Below are 25,700 nucleotides of genomic sequence, written 5' to 3' on the forward strand. Positions count from 1 at the left end.
CTGCAGGCTAACCAGAGAGTGTAGGTCAAGCTACACCATCAAGGGCCAGGGAAGAGACAGGCCAGGAAAAGGAGAGAAAATACAATTGTACCGACCAGGGATGCAGGGATGAGCCAGGGGAGACTGACAAGTCACCAGTAATCACTGTGGCTTATTACTCACAAGTTCCTTAATGTCCTTTTAGAGACACAAGCGTTATACGTTTTAATTTTAATTTTTTTTTTTTTTTTGCCCCTGGATATGACTCTATGCAGAGACTGGACCACATGGGAGCCCCATCTTTTATAAGAATTGCACATTCCTGTTCCCCTAGAATCTCCAAAACCAGACAAAGAGGTGGGCAGTCCCTGTGCCGTTTTACAGAGGGGGAAACTGAGGCTCAGAGGCATTCTGTGTGTCAAGCCCAAGGTCACTCAGCTGGGAAGCGGCAGGAACCTGGCTCTGTCAGGCTTGCAGATGGACGTTCTTTCGTACACACATTCCTGAGTGAGCCCTGACCAAAGTCTCGAGCAACCCCATGCTCACAGCTGTCTGTCTTATTTGTCAAGGTATCCCCAGCCCCTAAGACCCTCCACGAACAGCTGCTGAGTGAGTGAGTGCACCAAGCAGAGGGCCAGGCACAGAGCTGGTGCTCAGTGAGGATCTGAAGGAGGGGGACGGGAGAGACCAGAAGGAAGGGCTGGATTCCCAGTGGCTCCAGACCCACCCAGGATGCAGACTCCGGCCACCAAAACACAGTCATAATTAGAACACAGGACATGTCACTGGTCAAGGCATCTCTTTAAGTGTCCATTTTCACAGTCACCTTTTTTAAGACACATGACATAATTTCTAAAAACACTGCCCTGAGCGTCACGCCTACCTCCCTGTCCTTCCAGAAAGGGAAGGAGGCCTGCAGAGGTGGCTGGGGGAAGGTTGAGGGGGTCACGTCGCATCAGCCGTCACTAAGATGAACGACTGCTGGCTGAGGGGTGTTCCGGTCATTCTCATCTTTCACTCCCCGCCTCTGGGCTGGGGGCAGCAGGCCTGCGCTGGCCCAGCACCACTGCTTGGGCATGTGGCCTTGGGCAGGTCCAGGTACTACTGGGCCTCTCTCCCCGCAGCTGACAAGGACGGGATGCCACTGACCACCTGTGGGAGCCCTTCAGGTCTAAACCACTCGTATACTCCACAAAACCACCCTGGGGGGTTGCAGGTGCCAGCCCTAGGCCCCTTCGGAAAGCTCGGGGCTCTGGCCACAACGGCCCGCCCCGTCTCAGCAGTGGACACATCCGTTCCCGTTTAACCAACTCCGTGCCTGGCCCCACCGGAGCAAAAGAAGGTGTTCTAGTTGTTGTGACAGCACAAACCCCTTCGCAAGAAGGTCTGAGTTGATGGTTTGCTGTCCTCAAAAACAGGACCGAGGTTGTAACAACGTGTTCGGGTGCAAAAGCTCCCAATGGAGTCTTCGGGGCGGCCCCGCGCGAGAACCACTGGGGATGAGGCAGGGGTCAGCGAGTGCCTGCCAGCCAGCGTCTCCGTCCAAAGAGGAAAGACGTGGGGCCTGTGACAGTGTGGGTTCTGGGGACAGGGTGCCGGGCCAGGTCCTGATGCCTCTCTCTTCGTACCAGACAAGTTATCTCAGATTTGAATGATAACCATGCTAACTACCTTCCCTTCCCCTGCCACGTGTTCTCATTTCAAAATGGACTTAATGAGATCCCCTGGCAGAAGGACGTCTGGAAGCAATGAAAATGCAGTGCAGCCGCGAGATGCCAGCAGCGTGGGGCACTTACCGGAGACCCAGTGAACAGAAACAGGCCAGGGCGGGGTGGCCACCACTCACGCACCTGCCACGGGCTGAGCACGGTGTTCGGCGCACAGCGGGGCGCCACCATATCTTTTTATGTCACCAGCGCTCTGCCAACAGCCCCATCTCCTCTTGAAAGATGAGAAATCTGGGCCTCAGACTTGGTTCCCAGGCTGTAGAGCATCAAAACCTGGCCTGTCCGCCAAAGAGCTGTGTGACTTTGGGCAAGTCACTGCACCTCTCTGAGCCTCAGTCGCCTCATCCATCTGTAAATGGGGATAATAATCGCGACCTCTGCAGAGAGAGCGCTTGGCACACAGGAAGTGCTCGGTGAGTGTTCGCGCTCGGCAACTTGCTGGGGGTCGAGTGGCTGGATTTGACCCCAGGAACCCGCCAGCCTCCGAAGTATCATCAATTCTCTTTCCACTAATCGGCAAGTCCCTCTCCCTTCCCTGAAAAAAATCAAAGCAATCAGAGGAGCGTAAGCCCACGCTCTCAGGCCCCTGGCATCTGGGAGCCCGCTCTGCCTCCCTCTGGCTCCCAAGCCAGCCCCTCCTCTTATCCCCTCTCACCAACGCCGGGGCATCACCCCTGCAGCTGACTGTCCCTCTGTCGTCCGCAGCGGCCATGTCTCCCCCTCCGCTGGACCAGCCCCATCAGGGAAGCTCTGACATCAGCCATCTTCAAAAGTCAAAGGGAGACCTCCTTCAATTCCACCTCCCTCTCCGCTTGGAAATCTAAAGGCGCCACAAATGTAACACACCAGGACGGAACTCTTGATTCCCGGCCCCAAACCTGCTTCCTCCACACAAGGCCCACCACTCACCCCGCTGTCCTGGCCTGAAAACTGGAAACCTTCCTCGGTCGCTCTTCTCCCCTCCCCCGCTCCCCAAACTACAGCCTCAGCCAGATCATTTCTCCATCCCCGTCCCCAACCCAGACATACTGCCTCAGCACTAGGTCCCAGCCCCCAGCCCCATTCCATCCCATCAGCTGCCAGCAAAAGCACACCCTCAGCTCTCCACTACGACCGGAGTAAACTCCAAACACGCTGCCCTGGCCCTCGAGGCTCCCACCTGCCTCCCCACCACCCACCTTGCTCAATACCAGGCCGGCCATATTGACCCCACGATTGGCCTCAGCCCCTCCAAGCCGGCTCCAGCCTCACAGCCTCTGCGTGAGCTGTTCCCACAGCCTGAAACCCTCTTCCCCCAGATCCCCACAGGGTGGGCCCCTCCTTTCAGATCTCTGCTCAAAAGCCACATCCCTTTAGGGGCCTTTCCGGTCACACCTCCTCCCAGCCTCTCTCTGCCACATCACCCTGTTCCACTGTCTTCATACACTTATCAGTATTTACTGCTTGTGTATCTTATCTGTCTCTCCTACTGGAACGGTAGGTTCCAGTAGGGATGCTGGGGCAGGGATGCTCGGTGCCTCGACCAGTGTCTGACACAGAGAAGGGGTTCAATACATAGCTGTTGACTGAATAAGCAAATGAATAGATGGATGAAGAGTGAATGGACACATACACCACATGAAACTCTAGGGGGCTCAGTGTGCTCGTCTCTGAAGTGGAGGTGGCAGTCCCAGCACCCACAGGATGGTGGCAAAGATGAGCCCTGATGGACAGAGGCCCGGGAGATGCTCGAAAAAATACCTGCTGGTTAAAGCACTTCAGCCAGCAGAGACCCAGCAGCAGGACTCGCCTCTCAAAGCCTCACTGCATTAAATGCACTTAAAAGCCAAAATTCTATAAACTGAGATTGAGTGGCTGAAGGTCTAGTGGAGACCATATGTAAGAACACGATTTGCTGTATTACCCAGTAGCCATGGCAACTGAAATCTCCAAGTACAGTTCCATCTTGCTTTAACTTTTTACGCAGAAATTTCTAAAAGGAAGTGTTCAGATTCCTCTCTCTGGTGACATTCTACAGAGTAGACATCCTTGTTTGGCTCCCAGAGGAAAAAAATGCAAAATGTTAGATTCCAATGAGATAAACTGGTTTGCAAGGAAAGATGTTTCATTTTTTTTTTTTAAATGTGAGTATTTCTGAGAGGAGGACCCAGATCTCCATCATCATAAACACTATTAGCAGCAAATAGAAGTTTTGCTTGTAATGGAACAGACCAGTACTTTAACCTTCACTAGTTCACTTGGTCATTCAACAAACATTCATTGAACGCCTACTGTGTGCCAGGCCTTGTGCTGGACTCTGAGGACACAGCAGGGGGTGAGACAGATGAAGATCCCTGCCCTCATGGAGCCTGTGGTCCAAGAGGATAGACATCCAATGAAAGAGCATTCCTAGCAAGGAATTCTTAACAAGGAAGAGCAGGGAGCAACATGGTAGAGGTGGAAGGACTGACCTACAGGATCGTGTAGATCCATCATTCATTGGCTGTGTGACCCTGGGCAAGTTACTGCACCTCTCTGAGCCCGTGATGAAATGGTGATAACAATACTGCTTGATGAAGTGCCACGTGAACCCAGGAAGAAGACAGAAAAAGCGCCTTGCATGGCGTCAGACCCCTCATAAGGAGCCGCCCGCACCCCCAGATTCTCAGAGCTGGAGTGAAAACCTGGCTGATGACGTGGCATTTGAACATCAGCCCGGAACACAGACCTCATCTGTGTTGGAGGCCTGCCGCACTGCTCTCAGCTGCCAGCTCCTGTATGTTCTTCATACCTGAACCCCTCCCCTACACCCCCTCCCATCCCTGCTAGCCCCAGCCCACCTGGAAAACTCTATTCAACCTTCAAATGACCTGGCAAGTCCACGGCTAGGTATTTCCCCTGCAGATGCAACACACAAGGGCACCAAGATGTTTGCACAAGGATGTTCGCTGTGGCATTGTTTACAGTGCGCAGAACTGGAAATAAACTATGTGTCCATTGAGAAGGACTGGTTGAATAAACACAGTGTGAGGAAACATATAAAGCCATCAGAAAGAATGAGACTGACCTACTGTGCTGATAGGGAAAGGTCTCATCATTTTGAGAAAAAGAAAAATCAGGGCATAGAACACTTCGTATAGCAAGGTCTGATTGGTGTTTAAAAAAAAAAACACGTATCTACATATGGGAAACACAGATACATACACAGATAGTCTTATGTATGCAGAGGATACTTCTGAAAGGAGATGCATGAAACTGTCACCAATTACCAGGGAGGGGACTGTAGACTGGAGGTAGCAGGGAGATTCATTTTTCTTTAGAATGCTAAATTTTGCACTATTGGAAATGTTTACTGTGTCTATGTATTACTTTTTCAAGTCAAAGAAAAATAAACTACTTTTAATGTTTGGACATCACCTGTGTTAAATTCCCTCCCCCCTACAAATGGGCCTAATCTCCCCTCCAGCGTGTGGAGACATCCCAGGTACAGCAGCGTCACCCACGTGTCCATTTACGTGGGAGGCATGGAATGTGGGTCCACACTGTGCACCCACTGAGAGTCTGGCCCCTCGCGATCGCTCAGCACGTGCTGGAGGGACAGACGGCATCGTTACACTCATAGGCTCACTTCCACCTTCTTCAGAGCTCTTCATTTTTACCAAGTTACTACTTACTGAGCATCGACTTCTCCATGCCAGCCAATCTACACCCACCATCTCACTGCACTGGGTCCACAACTCCCCAGGCTGCCTGACGGTAGTAGACGCTGCTGACGTCCTGCCCAGACCCCCAGTACTGGCTGGGGGCCCCGTCACCCGGGTTCTGGGGTGCTGGCTGCCACAGCTCACGGGCCCGTCTTCTCCAACAGCAGACCTCGGCCGGTGGAGTAAGAGCTGTGCTGCCTCTCCAGGGGGGGACTGACTCTGTGGTGCTGTCGACCCTCCAGAACTCCTCCAGGGATCAGGCCAACTCGAGTTCTCCATCACTCAATCGTGGACACGTGAATCCCCGTCTCAAGCTCTGTTTCCAGGGAACCCAGACTGAGACACTGCCTCTCAGAATCAACCGGCGCAGACAGTTCTCTAGACACAGTTGCTGGGAATCTACTGAAATCATAACCCTGGGAGCGGGCAGCCTCAGCACGGGGAGTCTGAGAGACCAACAGGCACGTGGCCAAGACAGGAAAACAGGAAGCGGGGGCGGGGGAATGCATAACACCCTTTCCACAGATGAGAAAACTGAGGCTCCACTTTAAAGCCACAGAGGTAGATTTGAACCCTGCTCTCTCAAACTCCAAAGCCTTGACTCTCTGCTCTGCTCCCGCCGCTCAGCTGTGAGGGGGTTAACAGGCCCAGCCAGCGTGAGAACAAGGTGACCGCAGGGGTGGACCACTCTCCCAGGCTTCACCTGCCTCGTGCAGAACCTCAGCAGGCCCTAAAACAGAACTGCTAACGTGGTCAGGAAGTGGGGGCCCTGAGGGGTACCGTGCCTCGGCCAGCGGGCGCTGGGGCCCGGTGTGGCGCCTGGGTCTCACCGAGGGCAGCCCGGCATGAAGAAAATACGCGAAGCAGCCCTCGGGCAGGCCTTCGGGGACTTTCTGTCCACCTGCGCAGACGGGAACAACAGAAAGTCCCGGGCGCGGGGCCTGGCAGGCGGGGCGAGGTCCCTCCAGTCGCCCTTCCCCTTTCGGTCCATTCTCAGGGATGGAGGGACACTCCCACAAAGGTCGGGGCAGTGTGGAAGCATCTGCTAAGCACCTGCTGTATGCCTGGCCCTGTATTTAGGAGCTGAGGAAAGCAATGAAGAAGACGCAGGCCCTACCCTCCAAAAGCCTCACTTATGTGCTCACTCATTCATCCATGCATTCAATTCAACACATTTATTGAGCACTTGCTGTATGCCAAGCCCTATTCTAGGAACTAGGGGAACAAATAAGACATGTTCCTTCTCTCAAGAAATTTCCCTTTTCATTCATTCACTCATTCATTCAATTCAAAGCTGAATGAGGGCTTCCCTGGTGGTGCAGTGGTTAAGAATCCGCCTGCCAATGCAGGGGACATGGGTTCAAGCCCTGGTCCAGGAAGATCCCACGTGCTGCGGAGCAACTGAGCCCGTGCGCCACAACTACTGAGCCTGCACTCTAGAGCCTGCAAGCCACAACTACTGAGCCCACACACCACAACTACTGAAGCCCACAAGCTTAGAGCCCGTGCTCTGCAACAAGAGAAGCCACCACAGTAAGAAGCCCACGCGCTGCAAGGAAGAGTTGCCCCCACTCTCCGCAACTACAGAAAGCCCGCGTGCAGCAACGAAGGCCCAACGTAGCCAATAAATAAAATAAATAAATAAATAAATGGAAAAAAAGAGAAATCTATTGCATTTCTTAAAAAAAAAAAAAAAGCTGAATGAGTGCCTACTGTATGCAAGTCTGTGCTGAGAACTGGAGAGACAGAGATGAACAAGGCAAGGTCCCCGATGATGGGAAGTTTCACTTAGTCATTCTTTTCACTCCCTCTTTCTTTCATTCAGCTCTGCAGGCAGTACTGAGCACCTACTGTGTGCCCGGCTGTGGATACAGATGTGCGATAGACACATCCCCTCCTGGAGGAGAGTCCACTGGGGTCGCTCATACATGTATTCATCCATTCACCGATGGAATGGATGGGCGTCCAGCACTGCGTTACGTGACAAGGATACAAGTGTAAGGCCCAACAAACATTTATTGAGTGCCTACTGCACGCAAGGGACGCAGAGGTGCACAGGAGAGAAACTCCGCCCCTGAAGAGCCAGCCGTTTTCCTTCCTTCACCCCTTATGAGTTCGGTTCACCAAACATATAGTGGGCACCTGTGGTATGTCAGACCCTTGGGAGGCAGGTGAGGGAGCCCCAGACCCGGCCCTGGAAGAAGAGCAAGGACAGCACACACACGGGGCTGAGTGACGGCTCCGCCCCACCTGCCGGCTCCTCAAAAGCCCCGGGAGGGGAGAGGCAGGCAGTGGGGAAGTTTGCAGCCGCCCTTCCCACGGAATGCAGGGTGGAGGAGGGTGATGCGGGGGTGAGGCAGGGAGAGGGCTCTCAGCACGCAGGCAGAGAGAACCCGCTCGAAATAAACACCAAAGGGGAGAACTGGTGAGTGAGGAGGCGATGAACCGGGCAGCCAAGTGAGGCTGTTCAAGAACTCAAGGAATATTCTAAGTTCAGAGGAGGAAGGGGTAAAAGAGAAAGCTCCCCACTGTGGGACGTTCAACCAAACTGCCGGCAGCCCTGTGAGTTCCCTGGGTTCCTCCACCGTCTTGGGTTGAAAGCTTGACGGGGGAACATCAGGCTGGAACCCCTCGCCCCCTGGGGCCGTGGGGAGGATTCCGCAGGTGCGCCCACGGGGAGCGCTTGGCACAGTGCCTGGCACATAACACGTGCTCAGTAAACGTGACCTACGCTTTTACTTGCGGCTGTGGTGGCTTCGAAACATGGCTGCACGTTCGTGGACACGCCTCCCACTGAGAGGTGGGGGGGTCCATGTCCTCTCCGCCTGAATCTCGGGGGGCTGGTGACTGCTTCAGTCAATGGAGGACGGCAGACGTGACGCGACGCTGCCTTCCGAGGCTGCGTCTGTCATAAAGGGCGACGCGGTGTCTGCCCTCCTGGCCACAACACGTGCTCGGGGAGCCCCGAGCCACCCTGCTGTGAGGAAGCCCACGCTACAGCGGGCGCCCGGACAACAGTCCCAGAAAGCCCAGCCGCCACGTCGCCACAGGTGGGGGAGGAGGCCTCTGGGCGATTCCGGCCCCCAGCTGCTCAGGGCTCCCAGTGGACACCCCGAACATCACAGGGCGGCTGTCCCCACGCGGCCGCGCCTGATTTCCTGACCCACCGAATGTGAGGAGCACAATAAGCAGTGGTTGGCTTACACCCCGATGTTTTGACGTGGTTCTTTGTGAAAACCACTACCTGCCTCTCTTGAGTCCCTGCCCTGAATGATGTGCACACCAACCGGGAAAAGCTTGGGACAACGTTATAGACGGTAAAGCTCTGGGCACACAGGAGCCCCTGGCATCACTGCTCAGGCCACAGGAGGGCTCCGCCGCCTTCTGGATCCCACCTGACGCTGCAACCCCACAGCCAAGGCTGCTGCCTCCCCCACACCGTGCTTAGCCTGGGAGACTCTGGGGGCTACTGGGGCTGACCTGAACTCACGTGGCAGGTTGCGGCTTCGTTCCCGAGCTGGGACTTAGGTCATCCCTCTGGGAGGAACGGGCTGGAGGACAAAGGCTGCTTTCACCGGGCCCAGCCTGCTCTCGGCAAACACGGGCGGTTGGGGGCAGAGCGGGGAGTAGGTGGCCCCCAGCACACCCCTCCTGGGAAGGTGGCCAACGGGCCGGCGAGGGCCCAGGCAAGCTGGGGCAGCACTGGGGTCTGGCAAGGGCCTTCCCTCCCCCTCTGGGTCTTTTCCAATCACACCTAAAACAAGGACAGGGCAGAGTACAGAAGCAATGAGGAAATATTGGGTACATTCAACAGAATGTGAGAAGTTGAAAAAAAAAAAGGCCTCCCTAGGATTCAAGTCAAATTATAAACAAAACTAATATAATGTGGGCTCCAAGGCAAGACAGCATGGGATCAAATCCCAGCTCCTCTGCCAACCTGCTGCATGATCTTCTGCAAGTGACATAACCTCTCTGAGCCTCGGTTTCATCATCTGTAAAATGGAGATGATAATAGTGTTTTCCCCCCCCGCCCCCAGGACTGTTGTGAGGGATAAAACGAACTAATATAAAGGGCTTTGCCTAGTGCCTGGCAACTGTGGGCTGAATTGTGTTTCCCCCAAATTTATACAGTGAAGCCCTAATCCCAGTACCTCAGAAAGAGACTGTATTTGGAGACGGGGCCTTGAAAGAGATAATTAAGTTTAAAAATGAGACTGGTGTCCTTATAGGGAGGAAATCTGGACACACAGAGAGACACCAGGGGTGCACTCAGAGGCAAGGCCACGTGAGGACAAGCCAGGAGGAAGCCCTCTGCAGCCAAGCAGAGAGGCCTCGTGGGAAACCAAACCTGCTGACACCTTGATCTTGGACATCTAGCGCCTCCAGAACTGTGGGAAAACACATTTCTGTTGTTTAAACCACTCAGTCTGTGGTATTTTGATGGGGCAGCCCTGGCAAACACATACACTGACACATGGGAAGAGGTACATGGCAATCTCCTGTTACCATATTATCAGATTTACATGGCAACTATGAAATAACACGATGTTAACATGACTGTGCCTATATTTTATTAATACAAGTAGATTGAATGCAAAATATTAATATGACATTAAACAGAATACAACCACAAACAGCTGTCCCTCCCTACCTCAGAATTTCTACATAAAATACCAGGTTTTCCTTAATGAGAACCTACTGGATAGCACAGGGAACTCTACTCAGTGCTCTGTGGTGACCTAAATGGGAAGGAAATCCAAAAAAGAGTAGACATATGTATACGCATAGCTGATTCACTTTGCTGTACAGCAGAAACTAACACAACGGTGTAAAGTAACTATACTCCAATAAAAATTAATTTTAAAAAATAAAAAACACCAGGTTTTCTTAAAAAGAAAGCAAGGAGTTTTCTTAATTTGGACCAAATTCCTTGACAGTCTTCTCATCCATGCACTACTTCACCCTTGAGGAAATACTTACATTGTGTTCTTCCGGCTTCAAACAAACATACCTCAAACCTCCCACCTCTTCCCGAGCTTCCAGGCCTCCACACATGCTGGTCCGGCCACCTGAATGTCCTTCCCCCTCCTTGTCCTACTCAGGCTTTAAGACCCAGTTCAGGGCCCAGCCCAGAGAAGGCACTCAATACACATGTACAGCACAGCAAGCCAGCTCTGAGACGAGCCCATGACTGCATCTCACAGATGAAGACGCTGGGCCCGGAAAGGGGCAGTGACCAGCTCAAGGTCTCACGGCCAGGACTGCACCCCAGCATCCTGGCTCCCGATTCAGGGATGCTCTCCCACTGGCCCAGGTTGCCTCCCCGCTCATCCGTTCTGCCTCAAACATGGAAACCATGTGTTCATACAGTTCGAAACTCCCAAATTCAAGTGCCTCTTCAGCTCTGGACAATTCGTTTGCCCCCCAGTGATAAGTGGGTGGAGGAATTGGCACTGGCCTGCATCGAGCTTCTCACCCCTCCACCGAAGCCAGATTTGCTACCACAAAGACAGGTGCAGCTTCTCTCCAAGGACCAACATCCTGGATTCAGCAAAACTTAGCAGAATTTGCTCCATCGTTCACACTCCGTACTATACCCCTCCTTCTTGATACTGGATTTTCCAGCTGAACTAACTGGAGGTCAGGAGCTGACCTGGCTTATCCCACAGAAACTAGTCTTAGTGGCAACGCTGTCAGGACTCAGGTGGCAGGAGACCTGAGGGGCAGAGACTATGGGCTCCAGTGTGGAAAAACCCGGCCCTAGAAACCCAGTTCTGAGGCCTCCCCTCTGTGTGACTTTGGACACGTAAGGGTTCCTCCGTGTCCCCACCTGTAAAATGGGGATAATCAGAATGCCTGCCTCTCCGGAGAAGGTTACACAGGCTCAGGTGTGGAAAGGGGTGGGGGGGGTAGCCCTGCACCTGCTTTAAAAAGGCTCAGGCCATTTGTTAGAACAGGAGCCCCCTCTAGTGTCTCCATCTGGAAATCACTGTGCCGGCGAGGCCCCCAGCCCACAACTTTCATCCTCAGTTTGGATAATTCCCCTGGGAAGGAATGTAAAAGGATAACGGCCCCCATTTATTTAGTGCCTACTATGTGCCAGGTGCTCTCCCCACTGGTCTCCGTGATGAGATGCTGACATAATTCCCATTTGAGAAAGGGGGCTTGCTCATCCTCAGGTGAGAAAACTTGAGGCTCAGAGACAGGAAGCCACTGGCTCAAGGTTACACAACAGGGAAGGCTGGATTCGAACCCAGGTCTGTCTGACTCCAGAGCTCCATTCTTTACTTGATCTCTAGAACTGGGAGATTGTGCACAATCAAAAACCTTAAGGGGGACTTCCCTGGTGTCTCAGTGGTTAAGAATCTGCCTGCCAATGCAGGGGACATGGGTTCAATCCCTGGTCCGGGAAGATCCCACATGCCGCGGAGCAACTAAGGCCATGCACCACAACTATTGAGCCCATGTGCCACAACTACTGAAGCCCACACACCTAGAGCCCACGCTCCACAAGAGAAGCCACCGCAGTGAGAAGCCCGTGCACCACAACAAAGAGCAGCCCCTGTTCACCGTAACTAGAGAAAGCCCATGCACAGCAACAAAGACCCAGTGCAGCCAATAAATAAACAAATAAATAATTTACTTAAAAGGAAAAAAACCTTAAGGAGAATCCTGCCCAATACTTCACTATACCAAGAGAGAAACTGAGGCCCAGAGAGGGCAGGCAATTGCCTCAGGGTCACACAGCAATTATACCCCAGACTCCTGGCTCCTGGAAGTGTTTTGCCCACACGCCCACCCCTCCAGAGCTTCTACCCTGAATTTATCATTCCTTTTGGCAGTCACAGGATTGCCATGTCCCTTCTAATGGCTCTAATCCCTGGAATGTCTGAAACCCAGCAACAGCTCCTTTGGGACAGCAAGGGCTGCCAGCCTGAGAGACCTCCATCTGAGAGCAGAGAACCCTGTTCACTTCAGCCCATCAGCATGAAGTTCCCGCTGGCATGGGTCAGTGGCTGGGGCCCCCTGAGGACCAGGGAGTGGCCTTCCAAGCCTGGGGGGCGGGGGAGCCGTCAGCATCAGAGAGCAGGGTTCTCTTTTCATTTGATGCCAAGGATCCTGCAGACTAAAGGGAAGGGGAAGAGCACAGGAGGGAGTGGTCCTGCCAGGAGGGGCCACAACAGGTATAAAAAGTGTTGGGAATTTTCACAATGAGGGAGGTGCCAAGGGGAGCGGGCCTTGGTCCAGCTGAATTCTCATAAACCCTACAGTGGACATTAGCAGGGCCTCCCTGTGCTTAAAAAGGAGTACCTCTCCCTGAGGGCTCAGAAATGCTGGGAACTATCTAAGGGGCTAAAAAATCTCCCGACATGAGCTTGGTGTTTTCAGTCTCCTTGGAGGTCCTTTCAAATTCCCACCAAAGCACCTCAACAACCTTCGGACATGGGCAGGGCAGGAATTACCTTCCATTGTACACATGGGGAGAGAGAGGCTGGGGAAAGGATGGGGAATGTCTAACAGACATCTCAAACTCGACAAGTCAAAGCCAAATCCTGATCTGCCCCCGAGACCCTCTCCCCATGCAGTTTTCCTAACGGACACCAGCGGCAGCTCCATCTTTCCCACCACCAAGCCCCAAATCCCCAGTGTCTGCGTGACTCTTCTCTCTCTCTCCCACCCACACCCAATCCATCAGCAAATCTCATGGCTCGACCTTCAGAGCGGATCCAGAATCTGTCCACTTCTCACCACCTCCCTGGTCTGAGGCACCGTCATCGTCCACCTGCAGACGCTCCTCGCTGGTCTCCCTGATTCTGCCTTTGTTCAAAACCCAAGTCAGACTGCATCCCTCCCACTCCAAGTGACCCCCTTCAGAGCACAAGTGGTTGCCAGGCCCTGCATGACCTTGACAACTCCCATCACCTCGCCGACTTTCTGCTGCAGCCACACTGGCCTCCTCCCTGTTCCAGAGAACTGCCTGTGCACACACGGACCTCAGGGCCTTTGCACCGGCTGCTGTCTCTTCCTGCAAGCTCCCTGGGCCTATTCCCTCCCCTCTTCCAGAGTCTCGGTTCACATGTCACCTTCTCAGGGCATGCGCACCCGTCCAAACCCTCTGGGGCTTCTCACCCTCTTCCTTCCTTCTCTCCCCGGATGCCCCGCCTCCTGACATACTGTACAGGGTTCCTGTGTATCACGCCCACTGTTTACTGCCTGAACCCCCACTAGAACATTAGTCCCCGAGGCAGGGATCTTTGACCGTTTGGTTCAAGGATTATCCCAAACAGTGAGAACAGGCCCTGCCACAGGCGTTGAACTGAATTGAACTGAGGACCCATTAGCCGTCTACACCGGCATCAGCTGCTAACACTTATCCAGGACCGGCTGTGCCCAGGCTTGTTGGAACCGCCTCACTGAGTGCTCAGGACCTCCCACGAGGGAGATGGTACGATCGCTCCCACTCTGCAGGCTGCAGAACTGACTTTCTGAGAGGTTGGGAGAGTTGCCCGAAGTCCCCCGCTCCATCAGCAAGAGGCTCGGTGGGCACTGGAAGCCGGGAGGGCCTGACACCAGGACCCCAGTTCTCCGCCCTGCAACTGGGCTTATTTATAAGGCACCCAAGGCTCGAGTCTCATGACACAAGCTGCCTGCGGCCCAAGCCTCAGCCCCGGCTCCAACGGCACAAAAATAGCCAGTTCTCCTATTTCAGCCACAGACGTTGCAAAGCCAAACCAGACAGACCCTTAGCACAGAGTGAGGCCGCCAAGATCTGAGATGCAGGAGCTGGTAGTAAAAATAACAGCAGCGGCAGTGGTAATGGTGGACGGGCATGTGTGGAGTGCCAGGCGCCTGGATAAAGGCCTCAGCACACCTCCAGTCCCCACCACACCTTCTGCACGCTGTGTCTACTGAGCACCTACTATGTGCCGGGCACCGTGCCCGGGGCTGGGTGAAGATGGGCATCCTTCCTGCCTGAGGGAAGCCGTGTGCCGTAACCAAACACATTAGCTTTGGTGCCAGATTTCCCAAGTTCAAACCCGGGCTCCGCCCCTTGCCGACTGGTCCGTATCAGGTGGGCACGCAACCCCCTGGAGCTCCAGGCTTCCCATCTGTAAAGTAATAATACCCGCCTCTCGAGGCTGTTGTGAGGATTAACCGCGATGCCACACATGCAAGGGCTTGGAGGGCGAGAGAGGAATACACGTCACTGTCTCATGACTGGTATTCTTATTCCTGGAGGTGATGACAGGCTGAGTGAGGGACAAAGCTGAGTAACCAGGCATCAAGGAGGCCCCGCGGAGAGAAGGGCCACTCTAACCGCAATTAGACATTTGGACATTTTTCCATCAAAAAAGAAAAATATCTGGTCATGGAGTCGAATGTGGGGAGATGAAGCTCACCAAGCACCATTTGAAAACGAAGTGGCTTCCCCATCACCGCACAGAGACAGAGCCATCGGACCACAGGCCTTGGCAAGGAGGCACCTGAAAGGGGCTGGGGAGGGACCCGCCAGCAACAGCACAGGGTCCCGCCCTTGGGCTCGGTCTCCATGTCACGTAGCACCTTCCTGAAGAAGCTGCCAGAAGTGACACCCTGGCAACCCCCTTGTCTGTGGGTGACACAGAGTCGAGGAAGGTGGCCAGCCAAGAGTCAGCGCCCAGGGTCTCCGGGCGGGCTGGACGGGCAGCCTCTGGGGAGCCTGCGAAAGTCCGCGGAGCGGGGGGGTGTCTGCCATTCTATCAGAGCCCGCCCACCCCCACCCTCCAAAAACAGAACAACTAGACAGTCCAGCCCTGTGCTGAGGATAACAACGCCCCTTTGTCTTAGCTAATCCTCGGCACGGTCCTCGTACAGATGGGGAAACTGAGGCTCCGAGAGGCGACGTGACTTGCTGTTGCTGGAGCTGGGGTTCTAAGCCAGGGCTCTCCCCGCCAGAGCCCAGCCTGGCCCAGTGCAACATCCTCCTACAATCCTCCACTTTGCAGGAGCTGGTACGGAGAGAGAGCTTTCCTGTAGGCTGGCAAGTTGCCTCAACCCGTGGGCCTCGGTTTCCCCATCTGAGAAACGGGAAGATCAGACTCAATGAAGTAGTTAAAACGACACAGGGGAAGACCCGCACAGAGATACAGGCTCCGACAGCTCCCAGCAGGGGAACAGGAGGCGGGGGAACAGGTGCTTCAGTGAGCCGCTTCACCTCTCTGAGGCTCAGGTTCCCTAACTGTAAAATGCGGACAATAATGAGACCCACACACGGGGTTCTGGGTTTTCGTGAGGACGGTGAGATACCCGTGAAAGGCACGGGCCCCCGACGCTGGGAGCGCCCAGTACGGATGGTGGTGGTGACGGTGGCCACTGTCTCATTATTATTGTTGCAGCCGACAACCACAAGCAACCAGCTTGGTGCCAATGCCCCGGCGAGGCCGCCGGGCTTGGGACTGGTCTGGCTGGGTTATCTCGGCAACGGAGGAGATTAAGTAACTCAAAACAGCCACAGCAGGGGTAGCCACCGGCTATCGTTACTGCTGATCTGAAGCAGAAACGTCATCCCCCTCCCCCACTTCCCAGCTGATGCTGGGCAGTGGCTGGGCTTGACGGTGGGGCAGCAGCTACGTGGGGGACTTGGGCCGCCGACAGGAAACCGCCGACATCCCACCGGCAGACGACAAACTCTGCAGAAGCCTGCTGCGGCCCATGCTTGGCCCCAGTTCTAAGAAGCTGACTTAGGAAATGACCTGAAAAGTGAATAAAGAAGGCTGAGTAGGATGATGGGTGTGTGTGTGCTCACCACTGTGTGAGTGTTGCGACCGCCTGGGAGCACCCCAAGTGTCTGACTGCGGGAGAACGGCTGGTAAATCAAGGCTAGGGACACGTGCAAGCAGTGAGCGGTCCCTGAGCATCACGTTTACAGAGAGCTTCTAGATGTGGGCAGATATCCACAGTGAGATGTGCATGGTCTACACCCATTTGTTCACAGTGATGGATGAAATTTAGAGGCAAAATAGGACATGGGACCCTGGATTGGATCCTGGAACACAAAAAGGACATCAGTGGAAAATCTGGTGAAATCGGAACCAAGAGAGATTTCCCAAGCTTGTTGCGACTGACGTCTGGCGCCGGGTCATCCTTGGCGGTGGTGTTTGTGGGGTGGGAGGCTGCCCTGTGCGTTGTAGGATCTTTAGTAGCATCTCCAACCTCCAAGGTGCCACCAGCACCCCCCCCCCGCCCCAGCTGTGACAAGCGAAGAAAGTCACCAGACATTGCCAAGTGTCCCTTGAAGGTGGTCCCTGGATGAGAACCACTGGAACGAAGGCCAGATTTAGTTAATAGTCCTGCACCAATGTTAATTTCTTACGTTGGACAAACGTACTTTGTTACGGTAAGATGCTAACATGAGGGGAAGGTGGGTGAAGGGTATACAGGGATTCCCCCAACCATCTTTGCAACTTTTCTATAAATCTAAAAGTATTCCAAAAAAAAAAAAAAAAAAAAAAAAAAAATATATATATATATATATATATATGAAGAGGTGACACGGAGCAGAAAACGGAGAGCAGTTAGTGGCCCAGGCTGATGGAGTGACAGGTGAATGTATATTCTGCGCTACATGAGTCCACGGCAGGGATGAGGAGGGCCAGTCCCACACATCAGCACCCTTACAGTAATCGGTGCTGAGCTGGCCACGCTCCATCTGACGTGGCATCCTGGGAAAGAGGAAGAGCTCACATGGTTGGTTTCCCAGGCAACCAGCCCCATACTTAGGTGCAGGCCAAAAGTCATCTCATTAACATCAACTCATGTGTGAATATCTAGACACCTTTATCACTTTTTATCACTTTGGAAATTCCAAGGGTTTTAGGAGCTCTGTGCCAGAAACAGGAACAAAGACCAAATCTGTATGTCTCACTATAAATCACAATATCACAGCCTCCCTCACACTGGAGCCCGGAGCCTGTGTGCCCAGCACATCAAGGTCATGAGGACCTGGTGGGCAGCAAACCCCCCAAATAGAAATGACTATGGGATGCTTATTTTCTTTCTCATGCTCTTCAAAATTTTCAAGTTTTCTACCATGTCCATAAATTTTTTGTAATTAAAAAAAAATAAACCAACTAATGTTCCCTCACGTTTACAGTATGACAATATTCAAAAGTCAGTGATCAAAGGAGGAAGATTGAAGGGGGATCTCCTGTTTTTCAACTGTCGCAGGGGACTTGGGGTGGGGTGGGGAGGGGCTGAAGGACAATGTTTCCTAAAGTTGTATTTTTAGGAGCTCCGGAAAATTCCCTGGGTGAGAAGGCATTTGAAGTATTTGCAAACACTCAGCAGGGGGAAGAATAATATTTCCCAAGTCTTTCTTTCTTGGGCTTTTTCAGCCGGGCGGCAAATGTTCTGGGAAACTCTGAGGCCCACCTGTGATGATTCCCCGCTAAGCCCCTCTGTTCACAGAGCCCTGATGAATGTCACATAACCCACCATCACCTACTGCCCACCCCTTAGTTTCACAGATGAGGAAACAGAGGCCCAGAGACGGGAAGCAACTTGCCTGAGGACACACAGCAGGTCAGTCTGAAAGTCAAAACAAGATTTGAAAAGCACTTTATACCCCACAAAGCACTCCCACGTGGGTTCCCTGTATTTGGCATTTTGCCAAAAAAAAGTTTCGAGTTTTTTTTTCTTCCCCCCGTTACATAGAGGAGAGGCTGCAATGCGAGGGTTCCAACTTTTTACTTCTTCTTAGTAAGTTCACTGAAAGGAAAACAAAATCTATTCTTTCCATCTCATAAAAGACGAGACATTTTTACACTCACACAAAGGCAAGGAGGATGTAATTTCAGAATAGAGAACAGTCCTGTAAATCAAAGAAATGTCGCTCTCTGGAAAGATCACTAAGGCTCCCCTTGTTTTTCCAGTTTTTCCGAGGCCTGGAGGGGTGGCCGCTGTGCCCACTGACCCTCTGCGGGCAGGATCCCCTTCTCTTCTACGAGCCCCCTCTGCCTCCCAAGCCAAAACCCCCATCCCCTTCCCAACGCTCCCTCCTCTTTGAAACAACCACCACTTCTTAAAGAAAACAGAGACGCTGCTGGCCGGACAGAGCCAGGAAGCAAAGTTGGCAGGAGTCGGGAGAAGGAGAAAAAGGAGACATGGGTCCGCACAGCCACACTCACCCAGAGGTACCGCAGGAGCTTCAACAAGCTGGGGCAGTAATAATACTCCATTTCTGGCGCCTGGGGCTACGCTGCCTGCACTGCGCACGTCTCCAGTCCCCCTCTGGAGGGGGCGGCTCTTCCAGCTCCGACGGTCACGCAGAAGTCAAGTTCAAGGCGGCATGAATCATTCAAGGGCCGGCTCGTGGCCAGGGGACTGGCAGGATGGCCCTGCTAAGGGCACGGGGACGCTGCTGCTCAGGTCCCCAGGAGCCCCGCCTGGAGCATCTCTGGTGGCTCTTCCGGCGGGGGGGTGGGCCCAGGGGCGGCCCTGGACCTGGGGTTTTCCGCTGAGTGGCTGGAGGAGGGAGGATGAAGCCCCAGAACGGAGCGTGTGTGTGTTGCATGAGTGTGTCATGTGAGTACAGGTTCCTCCCCAAAACCACACACCCAGGGGGGAGCTCCCCCCACCCCGACTCCTTCCACATGAAGGAAATAAACCCACCTCAGGATCCCATCAGCTCACACAGCCCTTCCCAGCTTCAGTCAAGTTCCTTCTGACTCAGCTAAGCTTCTGAGCAGCCCTGGAAGGAGGCCCTGGTTGTCCCCGTTTTACAGAGGGGGAAATGGGAGGCCCAGAGAGGGATAGGGACTTGGCTGAGGTCACACAGCGAGGTGGAAACTGAGCCAAGGCTGGAACCCAGGCCTCCCGACCAGCCCCGGGTCCTGTTCGCTCCCGTGGGCGGGCGGCCCAGGGTGGGAGCGGTGGAGGCTGAGGCCGGCTCCCAGAGTCACCATCTGCCAGTAGGAGGGTGGGGGCGGGGGGGAGAGCATCCTTTTCAGAAATTAAAAACGCAGATTATAGCACACCTAAGGCTGACCCAAGGCGACCTTTCTTGGGAGCTTCCTTTGAAAGAGTGTGATCTTGGCAAGTCACCCCCACCTCCCTGAGCCTCAGTTACCCCTTCTGTAAAATGGGATGGAGTATCCCTGCGTTTCAGGGTTTTGTGCCTCAGAGGAGGCAGCATAACACCAAAACATCTCATTTAGTCCCCACGGGGCCTCCTGGGAGAAACATTGTCGCCTCCACCGGCCACATGAGGAAGTCGGAGCTCAAGAGCGAAGGCAGCTGCCGAGGTGAGCGGCGGGCAGCCCCAGGGCCCCGGCTCCACACCTCCCCCGACAGGTCAGCGCGCGTCACAACCAGGATGGGACTGGCACCCGCGAGCGCCCCGCACGAGGGCCCGGACGCGGAGGGGGCGCAGGACCTCGGCAGAGGGGCCTCCCCGGGCCTCCGGGACCGCGGGTGCCGCACACACGCGTCCCACAGCCCACGCGGGGCAGAGCGACGGACAGGACGCCCACGTGGATGCCGGCGGGGAGAGCTGAGCTCAGCAGCGAGGAAACCACAGCGTGAACGTCCAAGCTCTTCAGACACAGACCCACGGCGCCTCCGACTCGGCGCCCGACATCCGGCCGGCGAGGGGTCCCTGCCGCTCACTGCCCGACAGACGGCTCGTCGGGGGCTGGTCCCAGCCGATGGCACAGCTGGAGGTACAGCCCGGTCCCTGCTTGCTGACTGACTGGCTGACGGTACCACTGGGAAATGGGGTCCCGCTCGCTGAGGGGCTAACAGAACGGTGGGAGGAGGCCTCAGCTGACTCTTCCAGGGAATAACTATCCAACACCAGGAACCTGGAGGCTGCTGGCAGCCAACTACTCAGCCTCCCATTGGCCTGACGGGGATGGACCAGAGAGAAACGGGCTGGAAAGGGCAGAGAGCATGACAGAGATGGGGCGGGGCAGGGCTTGGTCACTGAGCGTGATGGAGACACACGCACAGGCAGGAAAAGAGATGAAGCTGAGGCAAGTCAGAGATGACGGGGAGACAGAGAGAGCAGGGCAGTGGGGTGTGAGCAGGGAAGGGGTGGGGGCAGAAGCAGAAAGACAGGAGACAGGGCAGGGGTGCTGAGAATAAAAACAATGTGAAAGTGAGACCCGGCAAGTTCAAGGCGGAGACAGAGCTGAGCCCCGATGAGGCAGGGGGTGGTGGGCAGGCCCCAGTGATGGAGACCTCCCCCTAGCTAAGTCCTGTTTTCTCGGCCGGGAGGTGGCCAGCAGTCACCAGGTCACACCCCCAGGAACAGCAGGCCCCCTGCCACACCCCCACACCAGGCTGAAAGCAACCTCATTCCCCACCCTGCCCTGTGGGACCTTCCCACCTGGCCAGGAGAACCACCTGCCTGCACCACGGTGACAAAGGCACCCCCCCACACACACCCTGGATGCCGTCCCTGACTCCCCATCCGTCCCATTGCAGGCACCTGCTCGCCTTTTACCATTGGAGCCCACACCTGCCCCGCCCCCATCGGGTGAGCCAGGCAACCGCAGGGCCTTTGCTCATGCTTTCCTCCGTCGGAAGCAGTCTTTCTCCCGGTAGTGGATGGGATGCTGGCCCCTCAAAAGGCATGTCCACCCAGAACCTGCACATGTGACCTTATCTGGAGAAAGGTCTTTGCAGATGCAATTCAGTGAAGGACCTTGAGATGAGATTACTCTGGATTACCCGGGGCTGCCCTAAGTCCAGCAAGTGTCCAGAAGAGCAGACACGAGCTCAGGGGAGGATGCCAGGTGAGGATGCAGGCAGAGGCTGGAGGGGTGTGGGGCCCCCAAAGCTGAAAGACGCAGGGAAGGGTCCCCTCCCAGAATCCCTGGAGGGAGCGTGGCCCTGCTGCCACCTTGACTTCAGACTCTGGCCTCCAGGACAGAGAGGGAGTAAGTAGCTACTGTTTCTGAGCCACGACGTGCGTGGTGATTTGTTACGGCAGCCCCAGAAAACAAACACACCCCTTCGTCGCCACCTGGTTCGCTCCTATGCATGCCGCAGCCTCTGGCTGAAGCTCTAACCATCCTGCCCCCTCCTGCAGCCTGCAGCCCAGGCTCAGGGTGGCCCCCCCACACAGGGACCCACAGCCCCTCCTGCGGAGGAACATTCTGTGTCCCTGCGATCCCCCCCTTCCCTCCCTCCTCAAAGGTCAGTTCCCCAGGGGCCCCCACCCTGGTCAGCCAGGCTCCCCACGTCGCAACACCACACCTGGCCGCAGGAGGTCCTCGGGCAATGCTTGTTCATGTCCTTCATACATTCCAAAAAACCCCCCGAAAACAAAAGCAACAACAAAAAAGACCGAAGGTACAAGCAACCATGTCAGCCTACTCAGAGGGCTTAGCTTTGAGCAGAAACCTCTCATCTACAAAAAAGATGGGAGGTTGTTAAAATCAACACCTGTGTTCACGAAGGAAAACAGCGATGGACAACTGTCGCCCCCAGGTGTGACTCTGCGTCGGGCTGTTCTGGTGGGGGAGCAGGGGGAGGAAGGCGCACTTTTTTGTTTTATCTGAATGAGTTGCCGACATTTGAATGTCAGGAGAACTGCGGGTAGCAGTGCAGATTTCCGGTGTCTCTAGAAAAGCAGGCTGGCCTGGCCCAAGGGTCTGCATCCCCACGTGAGGATGTGGGCCACTGGCTCCGCCCCATTCCCCGCGCCCCACGGCCGGCCGTGGCCCAGACCAGTCCCCGGCCTTTGCGGGCATGAGAATTTCCAACCCTCTAGGAAGGCAGGCGGCCGGCTCACTCACCTGTGCACCGTGTCCCGACCCCGTGCCAGGAGCTGGACACAGATGGTGCCAACACGGCCCCCTCCTGAGAACACTGGAGGCACCAGCCCCACGTGCCTACTGGTGCTCGGGGTGCGCCTGTGGCCAGAGCCTCACGACTTGGCTCGGGCTTCAATGCCCTTCGCCATACGGCCTCCACGTACCATCACAGTGACACCCATTCCTCAACTGTGTGTGGACCCTCAGCCTTCCAGCCTTTGCTCAGGCAGGGCCCTCCATCGGGAATGCCTTTCCATCTGCGGAAATGGAGCCATCTCTCAAACCCAGTGCAAGCAGCACATTTCCTGGGACGCCCTCTGAGCGAGCAAGTCTGAGTCGCTGGGCCTCCCCTTCGGGTACATCAAGGTACTTCTGGTGATGAGAGCCTGTCCTCCCCGCAGGACTGTGAGCTCCCCGTGGGCAAGGCCAGATCCCAGGGCCTGGCATGCAGCCCAGCACTTAGTAGGTGCTCTGTAACCGTTTCCTGAAAGGCAGACCTACTGTGTGCACGGCAGCGCCTCAGCCACCAAAGGGGACCCACAGAAGCCACACACACGTCCCCGTCTGCCAAGAGTTGACAGTCCCCTGAAGGGTCACAACACAGAGCAGAAGACTGTCCAGAGGGGAAACTGAGACCCAAGGAGGAGATGGCTCGTCTCGCAAAGGCAGCCTGGGGTGCAGGGAAAGGGTGAGGGTGCTGGAGGCAGACTGCCAGGGTTCGAATCCCCGTCCCAGCACTAGCTAGCTGTGTGATATCTGGCTGGTTGTCTAACCTCTCGGTGCCGCAGCTTTATGTAAAATAAGGGTGACGACACCGCCTGTCCCACGGGGTTGCTGGGAGGAGGAAATGAAGAAATATGTGTAACATACTGCTCAGAGCCGGGAGCTCTCTGTCAGGGCTCAAATCACCTTGGCCATGACCGCCTAGTGGTGTAGCAAGTTCCACCGCCCTGGCTGGCAGGGCAACAAGGAGGGCTTCAAGCTGGAGCCAGCCCTGCAGGGTGGGGGGTTATCTACCCCAGACAAGGCACTCTGAGCCCATCCCACCAGGGCACAGCCAACCCACAGGGCGTTATCAACAGCAGGATGCTGGAAATCACTTAAAACACACAACTGGGAGAAGAAAAAAAACCCCAAACCAGAACATTTTTCACCTGCCTTCACTCAGCCTGACCCCTCGGTTCCCTCCACTGGGAGGAGGGGCAGACAGGGAAGAGAGGAGGTAGGAGACACCAGCGCCCAGAGGGAGCCAGGTCAACACAAAAGGTGGAGGCACTCTGGCTGCACCAACACCACCGTGCTCAGGGAGAGAAACCACGCGGGAAGGCCTCGTGGTAGGAACTGTCCAGAAGAGGCGAAATGATGGAGGTGCACAGTAGATCGGTGGTTTCCAGGGCTTGACGGGTACGGGGTTTCTCAATGGGGTGATCAGTAGGTTCTGGTATTAGGCAGTGGTGATGGTTGTGCAACTCTGTAAATTTACTGAAAATGATCACATTGTACACTTAAAAAGGAAAGAATTTTATAGGATGTAGACTATACCTCAATAAGCTTTTGGAGAAAGAGGAGAAGAAAGAAGAGGAGGAGGAGGAAGGAGCAGAGGAGAAAGAGGAGGAGGAGGAGGCAGCTGTGCAAAGGATGGAGGGAGGAGGGAGCAGCAGGAGGAAGACCCCCAGGAGGGTGTGTGCGGGGCCAGCTGCACCGAGACCCCAGCCGGAGAGCTTTCCCCGCTAACTTAGGGAGCCCTGTTTGGGCACCTACCATGGTGCTACGACGATGGGGCATGAAGTTGCCAGGAGCAGGGATGGGCACTCAGATGGACCTGGGTTCAAATCCCAGCTCTGATCTGCAAACAGCATCGCCCTGGACACCCTGCTTCTCCTCTCTGTGCCTCAGTTCCTCCCGATGTAAAACGAGGTTGGTGACAAGAACAAGGAGGCAACGGCAACCACAGTAACTTCTTCCCTCACAGGGCCGCTGCAGGGGTGGGGTGAGGTGGCATCGGAAGAGTCCCTAGCAGGTTTCAAGCGCTCACTCACTGAAAGCCTTGAGGATGAAGTGTGAGGTGGTGGGGACACTGAGTGAGGCTGAGGGAGGCCAGTTCTTGCCCTCTGGGAGCTCAGCGTCTACAAGAGGGAAGCACTTGGCAGCAAGTTACAGTACCGGAGGCTGAAGGGCCTGCAGTGCACAGGAAAGGGTGCAACCCAGGAGGGCTTCTTAGAGGAGGTGGCGTGGAGCTGGGGCTTGAGATACGACTGAACGTTCCTCTTCTCAGGAGACCCTCTCTTCCTCTGGAAATACACCTTCTTAGGTCAGAAATGCCATTTCTATATTCATAGGGCTCTCCTTGCAGGCTACCCATCCCCTAGAAACACACATACGCTCCCCCCACCACACACACCTCTTTTAGAAATAAAACAAACTTTTTCCCTCCAAAATTAATTTATTCAAAAGAGAACCAGCATCAGTGAAAACAAACTGGGGTGGCCAGGGCTGTGAGAGCTGCATGTCCCAACTTCAGCCCAGCAGCCCCTGACAGGCTTGCAAAATCAAAACTGACAAGAGACCTGATGGGGAACTGAGCTGAGGGACACATGCTCTGAAGTCAGTGACAAGCATTAAAATAAAAATCTACATGGTGGTGGAAGACTTGGCCTTTTTGGGTTTAGAATGAAGGCCCTAGTGCAAAAAGGGTTAAAAACTAATCATAAAGCAAAATGTTGAAAAGTACTTAGATCACCCCCTTCCTGCCCTCTGGTGGTCACTTGTGGACACTGCACCAGGAAGCTGGTGCCTTCTTTTTATCTGGAAGGAGGATGGGTGGGGGAAGAGGACAGAAATTGCAGCAAGAACCCCCCTAAAGGACACTCAGGACATTTCTGATGCCCCCTGAAGATGGAAGCTTCCAAAAGAAGCCCAACATCCCTGGATGGAGCCTGTGGGTGGCACCTGCCCACTTTCCCAAGCCTCCGTTTCCCCATGAGTCATGGCAAGGATTCGGCGAGATCGTATGTGAATCGAGACTGCCAATACCCCCTGTGTTAACTGAAGGCGGCTGGGTGTGGTTAAGTTAAAAACATATTTTTTCCCTCCAGTGTATAAAAACAGTGAGATTTCACAATAAGATCAAATGCCCATCATGGGTTTTGCTTGAAACATCGGGTGGTCCAGCCACTCTGGGCAGGACCACCCTGGGAGGCCCCTCGCCCTCCTCCCTGTTTTGTCATTAAATTCCCATCCCTGCCTGGCCTGGCCTCCAGGGGCAGCCCTGACACAGGATCTTGAGGGACACCGCCCACAGATCTGGATTCAGAAGCCCTGAGTGTATCTGAGGCCAGCACTCAGGGATCACCAGGTCAGGGGGTTCCTGAGGCAGAAGGAACGGGGTCCTCGGAGCGCTGCCCCACCCCCCAGACTAAATTCTCCGCCCTGCTCCCCGCCCTCCGCTCTGCTCGGTGACGAGGCCACCCTGCGAGCACGGGGTCCCCTCCCAGGACTGTGTTGAGGAGCGC

At 54.8% G+C, this 25,700-nt stretch overlaps 1 protein-coding gene across 6 annotated transcripts in view; it reads right to left on the reverse strand.

The window, feature by feature from the left end:
* The window catches only part of KIAA1671 (KIAA1671 ortholog), a 186,227-nt gene that overhangs the window by 75,714 nt on the left and 84,813 nt on the right, over positions 1 to 25,700 (reverse strand). The window contains exon 1 of one of the 6 annotated variants that reach the window (XM_057745213.1): positions 18,556 to 18,651. The exons of the other annotated variants lie outside the window; for them this stretch is intronic. Coding sequence (XP_057601196.1) covers positions 18,556 to 18,606 — 51 coding nt within the window. The 5' untranslated portion in view covers positions 18,607 to 18,651. Of the gene's footprint in view, positions 1 to 18,555; positions 18,652 to 25,700 lie in introns of those variants that run through there. 6 annotated transcript variants of the gene reach the window in all.

This window comes from Hippopotamus amphibius, chromosome 8, assembly GCF_030028045.1.
Source record: "Hippopotamus amphibius kiboko isolate mHipAmp2 chromosome 8, mHipAmp2.hap2, whole genome shotgun sequence".
Classification (NCBI taxonomy): Eukaryota; Metazoa; Chordata; class Mammalia; order Artiodactyla; family Hippopotamidae; genus Hippopotamus; species Hippopotamus amphibius.